A 16,429-nucleotide genomic window follows, 5' to 3' on the forward strand; every position below is an offset into this window, starting at 1 on the left:
GGCGGGTAGCGCGGGGCGGGGGCGCCCGTGGCCTAGCGCCGGCGGCGGGGCAGGAGCGGGGCGGAGGGGCGGGGGTCGCCCCGGCGGGGGCGCGGGGCCGGGGTGGGGAGGGGCGGGGCGGGGGCGTTCCGGCGGGAGCGGTTATGTAACGGGAGAGGGGGGCGGTGGGGCCGGGGTAAGGCGCGCGCCCGGGGGGCGCGGGATTCGTGGGGTCGTTCCCACGCGGTGGCGGTCCCTCCCCGCCTGCCTCCGCGCCGCGTCCGTGCGGCGGGTACCGGTGCCGGGAGTAGCGCGGGATTTATCCGCTGGGAACTTATGTGCGTGAGCGTGTGCGTGCGTGTGTGTGCCCGCGCGTGTGCCCGCGCTGCCCCTGCGCTAAGAATAGCACCGCGCCCGGCGGGCCGCCTGTGGCAGCGCCTCGCACAAGGGCTGATGATGATGATGATGCTGCTGCCGCCGGCGGCGGCTCCGGCTGCAAGTAAACAAACCGGCCCCCCCGCCCGCCCGCGCCCGCCCCGGCCATCATGGAGGCCGCAGCCCGCATGCAAAAGTTGATGCGCAGCCGGCTGCCCCGGGCGACCGGCGGCTCCGCCGGGCCGGGCCGGGCCCGCGACGGGGTCTGCCCGGGCGGCCTCTGCCCGGGCGGGGTCCCGGCAGGTGCTGCCGTGGGCCGGGAGTGCCGCACGTGCCCGCGCGCACCCCTCCGTAGGTGCGGGGACGCGCCGGGGCTGCCTGTGCGCGACCCCCCCTCCGGAACGGTGCGGATGCGCCGTGGGGTCTGTTTGGCGGGAGGTCAGCGCGGCGCCCCGCGGGAACGAGAGAGCGCAGTGCTATATATTGTAGTTTAAATGCAAATGATCGTGATGTAACGAGCAGTACCGGGTTCATAGGCTGTGGGGCTGTTCTGTACGGGCACCACTTAGTTTACTTCTAGATGGGAATTCAAGAGGCGTGAAATAGCCAGGACTGTTTCTTTCACGTTCTCCCATGATATGTTATTTAAAAAATGAAGAAAAGAAATCTTGTTTTCTTGCAGCTGAAAAGGATAAACAATTTAATCTCTCTTGACCTTTATTCTAGTTCCTTTTTTTTCTTTAATGTAGTTATTAGTTGACTGGCTCCTTGTATTTATCTACATCATCTCATCGTTTTTATGAAAACATGTCACAGACTTGATTCGCTTAGCCTCTGTTTAAGAGTTTTATTACAAAAATTATGATGTGCCTGATACCTGCACTGCCAACTTTTTTCGGTATGGAAGAAACACTCAGCAGTCACTTCTGCTAATGCTTGTTTAGATTTTCCTAAAACTTTGCTAACAGGCAAATGTAGTTCCATGCATTTTGCACATAGAGGTCTTTATTTCTCAAGGCAAGAAGCATGCAGATAAGTAGACCTTAACTTATGACAAGTAACATTTCAAGCATGATCTACTGTTTCTGCCAGCTTCTCTATAGACTAGTTCTGGCTGTTCTGCATAGGAGTATGGAAAGACTGTACATGAGATAGGGAAGGAACCTTATTTTGACTTTTGAAGTAAGTGTGCTACTTAAGAAGATTCTGTTTGTAGGGCTGGTTTTTTTTTTTTTTTTTTTTTTTTTTTTTTTGGCAGAAGCCCATAAGTTGACCCCAATATCTTTAATTGGATTGGATTGCTAATTATAGTCTGTGTGGATATATTTTGGTTGGATGCAACCAGTAAGTCAAGTTCAAATAAGGGCTGAAGAAAAACTTCAGAGATAAGAAAATGTCTCTGTTTCCTAGAAGGCTACACATAATATTTGAATAACTCATGTTTTTTATCCACTGTGTGTGGTGTGTGTGTGTATACACAGATAATATTAGCAAGACTGTCTTATTTTAGGCAGTTTATGGTGTATTACTACTTACTCTAACTAGGTTGAGTGGATTCAGTAATCTCCTTGGTTTCATGAATAGGTTCACAGAAAACAGTATTTCAGTGTCTTGCTCCGTCACTTGTTCTTCATTTTGGGGCATTAATATGCACTAGAAATTGTTGACTTTTTGACACTGTAACAAATGCTTTGTGAAAGAGAAAATACTTTGGTGTGTGGTTTTTGTTTTTTTTAAACTTAACCCCAAACCACTTACTAGGGCTCTGCAGTTGTTTGTAACCCAAGCTTCTGTTTGCAAGATGCTACTCAGAAACCATATCTTGACTTCCTAATACAGTTTGAAACAACATGTGTCTGAAGTTTGTATAATAACTGAAAGATCCTTCAGGCTACTTGGAGTTTGTGTAACACTGACTGATCGCGTATTCTTTCACTTTCTGGGTGCACATTTTCCCATTTTAAAGAGATTTATTGAATAATAATTCCTATACCAATGAAATATTATTTGCTAAATAACTTTGAAATACTCAGTTGTTTTGGAAGGTGTGAACCATTACTAGAACAGTCAGTGTTAAAACACATTTGAAATTTCTGTGCGTAGTATAAGGATGACACAGTTTCTTGTAACTGTGTGGTTACAGTTTCATTTTGTGCTGTTAATGCAACAGGTGTGGTGGACTTGGTAACATGGTAGCCTAGCTTTCCTTCAGTTTTTGTAACAGAGATTCAATATTCTTTGGCATCTTCTATGGCTTGGGCATGTTTTAATCCACATTGGAGAGTGGAAAGACATGGATATATACTGAGTGAAAACTTTGTTGTACTGTACTTCCATTTTGATGTGGATAATGCATAAATGAATTGTTTTGCTATGAAGGTAGTGCACCGTATTGTAACTGCATGCTTTGTAGGTGTTTTAGTTGTACATCTAACAAAAGCCCTCTGTTCTCTTTTTTCCAACTAATAAAATAAACATTCTGTTCAAAATATGCACTATACTCCCCTTGGAAACCACAGTAGGAATTCAAAAACAGGGAAACAGGTAAATGTGTGCAGCCGTAAGTTTCGTTTAAGGTTAAAAGGCTGCTTTTATTTTCAGTATTTGTGTGAAATTTACAACCCACTTCTTGTTTAAATACTGTCTTACATAAGAAAAAATTACCAACTTGAATGGCCTTTAAAATTATTCTAGAATATTAGATTAATTTGCGTCATCCTGAATTCTCATTTCATTAGGATATACCTAATAAGAATACCATGGAAGGGATAGGGGATACTTTCTAGCACAACGTGTAGTTCAGGGAGTTTTGCGTTGCTTGGGAGGAAAGGTGTGTTTTCAGTGAGAATCTTGCTTATTCACCAATACATTTCCTCTTTGCTGTACAGAAGAGACTTCACAGGAGCACAGTGTGTTGCACTAGTTACTCTTCTTTGGAACAAGTTGGTGTGGAGTAGCAAAGATTGCTTTCTAAAGAGAAGTTATACAATAACTGGAAAAGCTGATTCAAAGTGTTTAAAAAATATTCTGTTAAAGATAGAGACACCCCCCCCCCCAAAAAAAAACCCCAAAAAAACAACAACCCAAAACCAACAAACCAAAAAACCTCAACCCAACCCAAAAAACTACCAGCAAATAATTAAACACTGAATGTGGAAGTTAACTTTTCAGTGTTTTACTTAGCATTAAAAAAAAATTCATCTTTAAAGTTTGGGTTTACATACTTATTTTGGCTAATTGTATGAACAACATTCCGGGCTACCTACATGAAGAGAATTTATAAAGGAAACTTATTTAGACAAATCACTAGTATATACTAATAAAAACACTGCAAAAAATGCAAGGGTGTAGTGGGTGATTATTTGGCATTTTTTCCTTGTTCCATAATTCTAGGTCAATGTTAAGTGTGGACATTCAGGTAGTTTTGATGCATGCCATGGATTTTAAACACCTTATTTTTGCCTTTATTATTAAAGATGTTCAGGTGTAGTAGGAAGCTGTGGCAAAGTTAATGCTGCCAAAAAAATCCCCCAAGGTTTGATAACATTAGATGTTGCTTTCAAGGAGAATGAGCATTTTTGGCTTGGGTATATGAAGATACTTTTGCTCGCTTTAAATATTCCTTTGATTTTTGATACTATTTGTGTCAACACTTGTCATGTTTAGGTTAAATAAATTAATACATGTTGAATCCATCTTAACCAATCCTCTTTTTCCATGTATTTCTATGTGAGTGTCTAAGTGTGAGTCATACTGATCAAAAATGGCATTAAGAATACGTTGTTGCCCTGTGACATTTTTCTTTGTAATATCTTGACTAAAGAACAGTAGCGATTTTTAAATTCCCTTAAAAATGCAACTGGGACTTCAATATTTCATGTGCATGTTTTAATTACTTGACAACATGGTTTGCCAGACTTTTCTGCATTGTCCATGTGGTAAAGTTGTTTGATTGCCTCCTATAGCAGGACCAGAAATGAAGAGCCTGTTTCAACTTTACTGAGATCAATGAAGGTCTGACTACTACCTTTTGGTAGCTGTGGAATGTCAGTGTCTTAACAGTCAAAACCTTCTTGTACAGCTGATTTAACACCACAGAATTAATACATTGTTTCTCAGTTGAGTCCCAGCAATCTTGCAAAACAATTTCTACTAGCACACATTTATTTTTTTTCTCTAAGCATTAAGTGTACTTCTTGAGATATGTAATTGGTGCAGCTTGCCTCATGAACTTTTATTGAAATTATTATATCCTTTTCCAAATGTATTGATACACTTTGAGACGGAGAATTAAGGTTGTACATATGAGTTTCATGTAATCTGGCTTTTCATATAACATTTGCCAAAGACCTTCAATCTAATGAGCTCTGCATCTGTGTATAAGCAACAGTATACCCTTGAAAACTACACAATCTTCATTTAAGGTTGTAGAGAATTCCTTCTGTCCTTAGGAAGTTCAGATCTCAAGTTGATGAGAATAATGCTTTTTGAAGGTGAAGAAGAAAATCCAAAGGTTTAGGTTAGAAATTGATTATGTTCTAGTCATATTGAAGTGTCAATTTGACAGTAGGTTCAGCAATGTTTGATTGCTCTGTAGGAAGAAATCACAAAGTTCATTCCTATTGTTGCAAGACAATTCAGAATTTGATTTGTTCAATATGGAGGTAATAAATAAAACCTACTATGTAAGAGTTTAAAAGAAAGCTGCTTGGTAGACAAGTCATTGAACTTTTCTCATCTCTTATGTTAATGGTTCAAGAACATTTTTTTTTCCTCAGTACTTTCTTATTACTCACAGCACTTCACATATTTCTGGTATCTATTCAGCAATATGCTTGGTGTTTTGTACACAATATGAAGTTGTGCTGCAGAAAAGTTACTATCATAGAAATGATTAAATATGTGAGTTTAATGAAACTTTGTTTTGTATCTCTTGGAAGGTATATTTTAAAATCCCTCGTTTCAGAATGACTAGGAATTTCCAGGTTCTTTGAACTTTTGAAAATTAGGTTAATTTTTTTTTTTCCAAGTCTTTTAGACATTGAAACCCAATTTTAATTTGCTTTAAAAATGTGGAACTTAAGTTTAATTTTTCTTAATTTCATAATTTCTAAACTGTATTTTTAAAGGGCAAAGGAACTTTGTTTAATAAAGACAAGAATGAGTATTCCTACATTAATCCTTGGCACGTTAAACTTATTACATGTATTTTGAAGGGTTGAGTGGAGTAACATTGTTATAGTTGTGACACTCAGCTCAGCTAATACTTGATTTGACTTCCTCTAAGATCAAGACTCTCCCAGGCTCATTGTCTTAGTAACTTTTTTGATGCATAATTTTAGCCTTCCCTTCTTGAAATGTATTCTTTGGTTAAATTTTCTACTTGAAGTGTATTGTTTGGTTAAATTTCAGACATGTGCTTTAGTAAGTTCTATCACTGCTTCTGCCTGCTTTTTAGCTATTGTTTCATGTGATTGGGGGAGACAGAAAGGATTTAAAGCATTTTTGTGGATAAACACAAGGCAAAACAATGGGTTGTTAACGTTTCACGTGGGATTCTAAAGAAACAATTTAGTTGCATTTAGAAACTTCCTTTATACCTTGGTAAACAAAGGCAAGGATGGCTTTGTTCACCTTACTTTAATTATACCTTTGCCCCTTAAAATAACTTGCTTTGTCATTATAATAGGAAATGAAATACAGAATGATAGTTTCTTCCCTGATAAACTTATTCAGTTACAGAATCTAAATAAAACATCTAACTTGTATATTAATATTTCAGTGTGCTTGTAGTCTCCTAACTAGGCTTATCTGAGAATATATTAGTTTTGTGCAGCTTTTTGACATACTGAAAGTGAAAATAGAACAGTGAAAATATTAAGCATAGACGTAAGCATGCTTTAAAAAGAGCTATTTATCTTTTCTAAATTATGTTGTTTTTCCTTACCACAAGATGTAGGCAGTGCCATTTTCATATTACTCTCCTCAATATTCCAAATCAAAACTTATAAAATAAAGTTGTTAGGAGTAAGTTTTAATACTAATATTCTGTAAGATACTGAGGCTTCTAGTATAAAATATAGTTTAAAAGGTATTTGCAATGCCTATGATGGAGATATTTTGGAAATTTTTGTATTTGTTTTAAAATCTGTAAAGTATGAGCATGTCTACTTAGAATGTATTTATCTTTAAGCATCTTTATTGTATGTACATAAAGATTACAATTTTATAAATTTAGCATCTATTTTCTTTTAATAATCTTGTTTTTTATTTCTCTGTCATGTCAAATTAGTTCATCCTTTGTTTTGTGTTGGTTAAGTATTGTGGGGTTTTTTTTTTACTACTTTATTTTTTAAAACTTTTTATTTTTAATTGACTCTAATAAGTTGGACAAATGCTGTTGGTTTAGAGGTTTTTTTTCTCAGTCTAAGCAGTGGTAGTATTTAAATCAGTCAGTATAACCAGAATTCTATAGGTAGTTTGCAAAAGTCTGTGTAAATATTATATACTTTTTAGATAAAGCACTCACCTGAATTTGATTCTTTCATTAACAATATAGTCTAACTTGATATAGCATGTTTTGTAACAATCTCTGTTCTGCAACATAGTCTTTTGTGTAATTTTTGATGATGTGCAATATATCCTCTAATTGTTTGGCCAGACTTTTAGATAACAGCTTTGCTAAGGGAAGAGGATATGCATGCGTTTTTCATATAAATAAAACCTGGATCTCAGCTTCCATTCCTAAAGACAACTCTGTTTTTATTTTAGAGCCTTGACTTTTTGAATTCCTTGCTCTGTGATTGCAACCACCACTGGAAACAGTTACAACCTGCTCGGTTGTTTTGGAGGATTCAAACTCAAATTTGAGAACACCTCTTAAGAGCTTAATCTGCTACAAAAAAAAAAAAAAGCCCCCAAAGCAAGGAAACAAATGTGTGTGTGATGAAAGCCACTAGAGGATGACTGAGAACTGGTTTTTTTGTTGATGTGTGTTTTGTGGGTGCATGCACAGAATTTTTCAGTTAACTTTCTGAGAAATAAGGAGATAGAGATGATGAAATTTGACTCTGCTTACATGGGCGACCAAAGAATCTCAGTGAGTCAGGCAAAGTGAATCAGAAAGATTCACTTGCTGTTTTTTCCCCAAACATTTTACTAAACAAATGATTACTTGTAAAAGGGGAAATTGGTAGTTTTCTTATATATTAAGAGAACAAGATTGGATGATTCACTTTGTTGATAATGGTACAAGAAGTTATGGGGATCATCTCTGGAAGCACTGAAACTGATCCTGTTGGTATTCTCTCTGGTAACTTGAGTTTGTAAATGTGAGAGTATCTGTTTTTTCTCAGCTCCAAAATTGTTGAAAGTAGAAACCTGTGTTTATGGAAGTTCTTACAACAGAGACCTGAATCATACAATTTACACTGAATTTATGGGTGCTGTCTTCTTTACTCAGCTGTCTCTTGTCGTAGGGGAAATGGGAAGATGCCCAGATTCCAAGGGAGTGTTGTCTGTTCTTATGAATCTCAGTGACAATTCCCTTGCACATAGTGGTTGTTGAGTGTAGACCTGAACCACAGTTTTTAGTTCTTTTGCTTGGAAGATATTTTCCTTCTAACCATCTACCATGTCTGTGTAGGTACCTGACTGCTGTGATGGGCATGAGAGCCTCCTTGAATTTAAAGTAGAAGTTGAGGAAAAGCTGTCTTCCTTCTGAATGGTCCATTGCTCATTTTAGTTGTTGATCTTATAGTTCTGATATGGTAGCATCATGAAGTGAGCTGGTTCTTTTCTGTATTGCTCTTATTCTTAAAGTGCAAGATGAAAACCGAGGTGGTGTTGGATAGTTTTAACCACAGCTTGGGAAAACTGTGAGCCTCAGCTGAGGAATCTGGAGCTCTGTTGCATGTAATACTTTCTGCTTAATCCTTGGTCAGAAAGTTGCCTTTGCAACCTCTACAACTAGAAACTTATAATACTAACTCTTTAGAAGTGTGCTGAATTGTTTTATCTAACACTATAGAGGTGGCTTAATAACTTCCCGAAGCAGAAAGGGAAAGTTTTACATTTTTTATGAGATTTAAGAAAAAAACACCAAACCAGCAGCTGTGTGCATAGAATCATAGAGTCTCTTAGGTTGGAAAAGACCTGTAAGATCAAGTCCAACCATTAACCTATCACTGCCAGGTCCGCAACTAAACTGTGTCCCTAAAATCTTCACATCACTGACTGTAATGGAGTAAATTTTTACACCTGCATGAGCGCAGACAGTAGGATGTTGTATGTATTATGCATATACATGACTGTCTGATGCTGTCCGCAGAATACACACAATATGCTGTTGGAAAAGTGTCTTCCATCCAAGTTCTGTCTGATAACATGTGGGGAAAAAAAAAAGCAATCCAACCTGTTCTTTAGTTGCTGGAACATATAAAAAACCAAATTAAGTTCTTCCCTGTAGGAAACATCTGTAATTCAAAATATGTTCAACTTCAGTTCTTACATATTTTTTCCCCTGTTTCTGTGGGTTCATCCTATAAAGCAGTAAGATAAACTGTAGAAATTACTACATACCAGCCACTGAAACTTGAAGTACATTGGGAGAGCAGAGTTGATTGCTAACCAGTATTTAAGTTCTAAGCCAGATGTGCAGAATAAACATGTCTTCTTGAAGTAGTTAAACTATAGTTGAAATACTATTTTCATGTGAGAGTTCTTGTTCCACGTGTTTCAGACAACTTCTTTACATTTATACACAATTCTTTAGTACATCTTCAAGAAAGAAGGTTTCTGTATGACTGTTTCATTAAGGTCAGTTTTTGTCATGATAAGAAGTAATTCTTACAATTCCGCTCTTCTTGAGCTTTGCTGAGTGATTTTCAGAGTAAAGGAGTATAGTTTTTAGAAAGTCTCAAAGGAATTTAATAAGGGATAATATGACAGATGCTCACAAATGGCTTCTTGAAAGTGTAGTGTGAACATAGAACCTTTACTTTCATTAGTCCTTTTGTGCTTTGTCTCCTTCAGCTTCCATTGTAATTCAGCTTGACTTTTAATTACCCATTAATGGAGCAATCAGTACAGTGGTACAACTGTTGATAATTCTAAAGTTGTTTCTGGTAATATTGTGAAACTAAATTGGACATAATGTAATTAATTTTGTCACCATATATATGTGATTTTTGTACTTTGCGGGATTTTGTTCAAAATTCAGTAAAGCAGTACATGTGATGGGTGGCATGCAAGTCTACAGACATACACTTGAGGTTGTTGGGACGCTGTCTGACATGAAAATCATGTCATAGATCAAACTTTCATTTTGTAACACTAAATCAGTGGGTAAATAGAGAGCTTCAAACATACATTAATTCATTAAAACTGTGTATCTACTGAAATCATGAACTGATTGATCAGTATGTGGACATGAATGATCAGTATGTGGGCAGACAAGATTATTGCTCCTTAGTACACAGGTTAATTCCTTATTGCTGTGTCTCTACCAATAACAATAAATTATTTCACTTTTCACAAGTGCACACCAAAATTGGAAAGGACAATAGGTTTGCCTAAAGAGTAAAACATATTGCAGCATATACCAGCCCAAGCTAAGTACTAAATGTTACATTGCTTCATGTATCTTTATAGGTGGGAAAAAAAAGATTCAATTGTGATCGCTTCTTAAAGAATGCAGTGAAAGTCTTGTAGAAAACTGAACTTAAGATGGGTATTTGGAAACTGATGTGCCTACACTTCCTTCACAGAACAGCTGCTCCTAGGTCACAGTTGTTTGACACTCACCTCTGGGCTTTGTAAAGATTTATGTGTTTGTAATAAGAGCTGATACTGTGCTGCAGTGATCCAGAACAGCAAAACAGCAGCCTGCTTTCAGGCACATGTCTTAATCTGTCAGATCTCTTTTCATGCACAGCTGATAGACCTGCTTATCTCGTTTGAAGCATGCAAACAAAAGTTCTGATAACGTATGAACCAGAAATTAACTCTCACACTAGTGAGGTGAAGGATGTGGAAATGTATTCTCTGATTATTTCTACCATACCAGCTTGCATGTAATATGATATTTTAACAGATAAAGTTAGTCAACTAAATCAACATCAGTAAAGCAGTTTCATGTCCTTCCAAAAACTTGTATACAACATTTTCTTTTAACTCTTATGAAAGCTTTAACAGTATTTAAGTCTTTAAGGAGGGTGTAGTTGCATGGACACAGGAGTCTGGTGTCCTCCTAGAGACAACAGGGTATGATGCCAATGCAAAAGGTTGTGTGTCACCTGCACAGGTCTTACTGTCATATCTGCCAGTGCCGTGGGGGTGTCTCAGAGACACTGTAGTCAATGCTACTTAAACTTTGCAGTATTAACAAGTTTAGGGGACCCCTGGTGGCCCAGTGGTTAGCATGCAGGACTCTCACTGCTGCAACTCCGGTTCAAATCCCAGGCCCCCCGGGCAGATGGACCCCGTTAGCCCTGTGAGGCCATCCATCTATGAGAAGGTCACTCTAAACAAACCTACGTCCTGAGGACCTCACTGCCATTGTCCAAGCTTGCTTGGCCCCAGCAGATGAACCTTAGGATTAAAGGGTGGGCTCAGTTCAGCGCAGGCTGTGTCTCACCTAAAAAAATCCATTGCGCAGGCTTGAAAGGTAAAAGACCTTTCCCAAAATCTTCGTTCGCGAAGACTGGCCATTATCATTATATCATTAACGAGTTTAGCATTGTGGGTTTTATTTACTTTTAAGCCAGCTGAAATACTGTGTGTTTTTAAACAATAGTTCAGTGAAAGAGACCGAAAAGGACACACTTCGGTGTTTCTGTAGTCAGGTTGTGCTGTATTTTTTTTGTTGCATACCACTTGAAAAAATACTCATACCAAGTTTTATTTTGCATAGTACAGCATCCATACAGAAGTAGCCTTCCATCTAGCTGCTGTGTGGTGCAAATACACGTTCTTCAAATGATAAATAAGGAATAACCTGCATGTCAATAATGGTTCAGTTTTTAGCTTGTAATTGATAGCGTTAAAACAGCTTATTTCCCAGTCCTTTCTTCATTCATTTGTTGCACAGATAGGTTATAGCACAGCCATATTTGTTTCTATTGTGTTTACATTTGTTGGTCAGTCCGCTAAATGGATATTTATGGGCTGCATTTCATAACACTGAACTTGTAGGTTCCTGTTCTGTGCTAGCACTGTGTACATGCATGCTCCTGTGTATACAGCTGTAGAGGGGTGTTGCTCCACCATCAGAAAAATCCCATTTCTTGTTTTCCCACCCTTTTTTGGATGAGCATAATTTGAATGCTTCTGTTTATTTTGAAGGATGGAGGGGAAAGGCAGTTTGCTGCCAAAAGGAAACCTCTCCTGCCCTCTGGCATCTATTCCTACTTGATTTTAGTGCTATTTATCTCTTCTTCACAGCTGTTAGGTACTCTGGGAATGTGGTGGTCAAAAGAGAGAGTTGTGGCTTCTGAGAGTGGTATGTCCTGTTCCAGGACTAACTTCCCTTCTGTGTCCTGCAAGCTGAGCTTTGTAGGGGAAAGAGCACTCCTGTCACTGCCTGACTTAAAGCTTTGAATGTATGCTCCTTCTTTTCATAAACTAAACATTGGTTTGGTTTTTTTCTGGTTTGTGTACTTGGACATTATGATGATTTTTTAAAAACTCCTGTAAGTTAAGGATTTGTATTGGCTATAAGGAAGTTATAGTGGAAGTAGGAAGAATGTTGTAATTCTGTAGCTTTTTTTTTTTTTTTTTTTTGGTTTTAAGCTTCTTTACAGGACTTTTCCTTCCACTTTCTTGCACTCTTGATATGATCAATGTACCCATAATAAAGGAACCACTTGTCCATTGCACAGATTCTGACAAATGTTAGAATGGGTAAAGCTCCTTTGTGTTCAGAGTGGATGAGTACTAGCAGCCTTTAATTTAAGAGCATCCTGTGCATTAGTGGGAGAGAATTTTGTTGTGCGCGTTTTATGAAAGTGCCATACGACTTACATTTTAACACATTCTGCTTCTTTTTAGTGTTGCAGTGTTCATGGAAAATGTACTGTAAGACTCAAAACTTGATTCTGTTATATGGTTAATTAAAAAAAAAGGCAGATTTTTAATGTGAGCTCAGTCAGTGAAATACATCAACAAAGACTTTTTTTGTTGGCTGTCAAGTGAGAAAAACAGAAAAGACTTAAATACTTTCTCTAATATTTCCTTCCAGGCTGACTCATCAGTAGAAATTGTGAAAAGCTGCAGAAAAGAAGCCAAACCGACAAGCTGATAACTCAAAGAAATACTCTTTTGAGTTGGGGGTTCAGAGTGGAGTCATCATGAGCGATGTTACCATTGTGAAGGAAGGCTGGGTACAGAAGAGGGGTAAGTTCTACCTTTTAATGGAAGGTTCTTCTGATGTATTGTACACTGTGAGCAATGGTATTACATGGCTACACATATGAACGCTCTTGATTTTTCTTTGGGTCTGTAGCAAGTTAATCTGACCATATGGAATTAGTGGCCATTAAGGCCTTGGTGTTGTCAATGCTTAACCCTCATCACTGCCTCTGTTCATAGGGGTAACTCACAGTGAAGAGGAAGTTGGACTCAGTAATTCCCACTTAACCTTGTTGTTACAGCTGCTGTTACCTGTGTATCAAACTAAATAGGTTGTTGTGGCAGCTGGAAGAGGTGGTAATACAGGTGCACAGTAGACGCTTGCCTGGAAGCTGCTGCAGATGTGATACTTGGTGTGAAATTTCCTACATGCCAAAGTCATTGTGTGTTTCAGCTTGTATTACAAATGCAAGTAGTCCCAATAAAATCCACATAGTACTTGCATAAAGCTCAGCATGCACCTAATTACTTCACAAACCTAGAAGTAATATGATTAAAGAATAAGCCAGTCTAAACTATGATTTTTTCTTAATTTTGAATTCCTGTGAATTCTTGAGATGTCACTTTATAATGTGTCCCCATGTGATTTACAAATTTGGGAACGTTGCTGTATGTTAAGCTTTGAATGGGAAACTTCTAGAAATATCTGGCATTTGTATCATGTAATGAATTTTGGATGAAATCTTCCATGCTTCATGCTGCTCTGCTTTAGGTTGCGGTTGCACATATGATTATTTCCAAAAGAACCATCTTCTCTCTCACAGAGAGAAGATGATCTGGATTTTAGGGTGACTTATGCCATGAGTTTCTGTGACTCTAGCCCAGAAAGATTTAGATTGAAGTAGTGGATACAAAATTACCCTTTAACTTACAAAGAAATGCTTTGTTTCAATAGCAGTGTGTGAAGACAAAGATCATTATTAGCTTTGTTATTGCAGATTGACATTAAATGTCAAAGAAGCCAAGAGAGTTAGAGAATAAGTTGATTATTCTTTTATTGTTCCTGCATAAATTGTATTTCAGGTTGCATTGTGGGTATTGTAGATGAAAATGAGCTAAACTATGTGAAGCTTAAGGCCTACTTCTTATTTTGGAGTATATGCTTATATTTATAACAAAATTTTACGTGGCAGGAACTATATAAAATTTTAAATTATTTTTCCTTCCTATCTTGTTGTTGTTTACTCAGTTTGGGGATCTAATTTCATTTTTCAATTATTTCATATAGTTTCTTTCAAATAAGTTTCTTTCAAATAACTAGAATGCTCCAAATAATTTCCTTTTACGTGACATCCATTCCTTCATGTCTTATCGCTTCTTCTTATTATACACTGGTATCAACTCTGTGAGCACTGGATATGCATATATTAATCACCAGGGGCCAGAAAAGGACAATGTACAATGAAACTCAATGTCTTAATATTTGAAATTCTGAAATGTAAAATAAAAGTTTTTCTCCTCATGCTGTTTTACTGTCTATTAAATTGAAGAAAAGCCCACTGAGTTGGCATTTTGATGTTAGTTTTGTTAGTAATTGTTTTCTTTTCTAATTAAAGACATTTCTTGAAATGCATTTTTCCTTATCTTAAATAATTGTGAGTGAATTTATGGTTGTGGTTTTTTGTGTGGTTTTTTTTTTTTTAAATTTCTTGCAATAGATAACTGTAGGTTTTTAATGTTTTATTTTTTTTAATTAGATCTAATATTGTCCTTAATTTTCTGTGTCTGACTTATTCTGGTTGTTAGTGGGTTAAAGTGTTTGTTTTGATTGTTTCTGAAAACAAAAGGAAAAGTGCAGTGTGTTTTACAATGTCAAGAATTTGTAAGCATTTAATTCAATGGTTATACATTTCATGTAATTACAACTTTGACCTTGCTCTGGAGCAAGAGAATCAAAGTTGTTAAGTGCATTTTTTAAATGTTACCAAGACAAAGTATCTAACTTTAATCTTAATTCTTAAAATTGGAATATGCTCAGTAGACACTTCTATTTTGGCAGCTACATATTCTCTCTGTGTACTAAGAAGCATCATGGGATTGGGTAAAGCTGCCTTGCTTCCATAAGCTAACATGCTATTACAGTTTTAAAGTGAATTCTCTGATCATCAGCACTTGATACTCATTGGCTCAGTTCCCAGGGTTATTTTGGTAGGTACAAACTTGGTTCCACCTGAAGGAAGGGGAGCATGGGATCTCTTCTCCAGGCAGATACCAAGTGAACTCCAGCCCCAGTGACCAGTCCTTTGGACTGCCCTGAACCACATATGGTGCACCATTCAATCTGAGACTCCAGACTGAATTTACCTTGAAATAAATCTTGTGAACAGTGGCAGTGAGGTCCTCAGGACGTAGGTTTGTTTAGAGTGACCTTCTCATAGATGGATGGCCTCAAGACTGGCCATTATTATTAAATCTTGTGAACCCTACTTGCTGGGAACATAGGGACACCTGGCCAACAGCTGCTTCAGTTGACTGATCTGTTTCTATTTTGCCAAATTACTTGGTTGTGTGGATATAGCCTTGGACCTTTTAAAATTGTCACTTTCAGCAGTCAGAATGGTTTGTGATACAAGAAAAAAACTCAATCCCTCTTTGTGATTCACAGCCCAGTCAAGGAGTATTAGGATGGCTTGCAAGTATGGGGATGAAGAATGGTTCTGAGGAACTGTCTAATGAGATAGGTCATTACAAAGGCAAGTTAAGCGAACTGAATGTAGGAATGAGAGGGGAGGACTAAAAGTTGAGCTGGGAATCTCTCTCTGAATCGAGATTCTGCTAGAGAGAGGCTAGAGAAGATAGGGTATGTTAGGGCACTGCGATACAATTCTTAATGTCTGTGAAATGCACTAAGAAGATGTTTACTTTATTATCCTTAGTGCCGTATACATGCCAGTAATAGAGGGCTGAGGGCTGTATGTTTGTAGGCTTTTAACCCTGCTATTGAGCACTGAAGAATCCTATGTGATGCTACACAGTTGGCTTCAAAACCCTGTTTTTCTGTGTATGCTTAAATGAGGAACCCATTGAGGTATTACTGTTTTACTCAATGTTAAGAAAATGCCAGAGTTAAATTGATTTATGATCATAGTTGGGCTTTGAGTAGTCTTTAGGGAAAGATGTTTCAGTGTGATGAGACAAGATGATACTGAGGAAGAGTATACTGTTATGTGTGAAAGGTCAAATGGGCAGAAATGACAGGCTGGAGGTGAGAACTTTGGACAACAGAGGACAGAGAACCCAAAAGGAAGCAATGCCTGAGAAGCTTGGTGAACCTCAGTTGCAGTCAGGTCTCATCTCACAGATGAAAGGAGACCCTGAAGCACAGTGGCTGGACCTCCCTGAGCAAGTAATGCAGCCCAGTGAGAGCAGATTCAGAGAATGAAATAATTGGTAATAAGAATTTGATACCTATCAACAGTCAATGTGTTTGCAAAGTGAAGTGGGTGTTACTTTGGACCGTCTCCTGTCTGCTCCTGTGCCCCTTTGGCACTGGTAGTGCTCCTGGAGTGCATCATGTGACTTTTAATTTCATCTGGAAGGAACCAGGTTTGTGCACTCTGGAACTGTTTCATGCAGCAACTGGAAGTGCATTAACTATGGTGATGGGAAGATTTGTTGCACAAGTGCTCTCCTTATCTGAACTAAAGTGTTAATTCAGATGTACCCT

At 38.1% G+C, this 16,429-nt stretch overlaps 1 protein-coding gene across 2 annotated transcripts in view; it reads left to right on the forward strand.

The window, feature by feature from the left end:
• Nucleotides 1-16,429, forward strand: part of AKT3 (AKT serine/threonine kinase 3) — a 153,143-nt gene that overhangs the window by 893 nt on the left and 135,821 nt on the right. For both annotated transcript variants that reach the window (XM_027683993.1, XM_027683983.1), the window contains exon 2: nt 12,593-12,747. In XM_027683993.1, the coding sequence (XP_027539794.1) occupies nt 12,702-12,747 (46 nt within the window). In that variant the 5' untranslated portion in view covers nt 12,593-12,701. The remainder of the gene's footprint in view (nt 1-12,592; nt 12,748-16,429) is intronic.

This window comes from Neopelma chrysocephalum, unplaced genomic scaffold (genome assembly GCF_003984885.1).
Source record: "Neopelma chrysocephalum unplaced genomic scaffold, ASM398488v2 Primary Assembly neopelma1_23, whole genome shotgun sequence".
Lineage (NCBI taxonomy): Eukaryota > Metazoa > Chordata > Aves > Passeriformes > Pipridae > Neopelma > Neopelma chrysocephalum.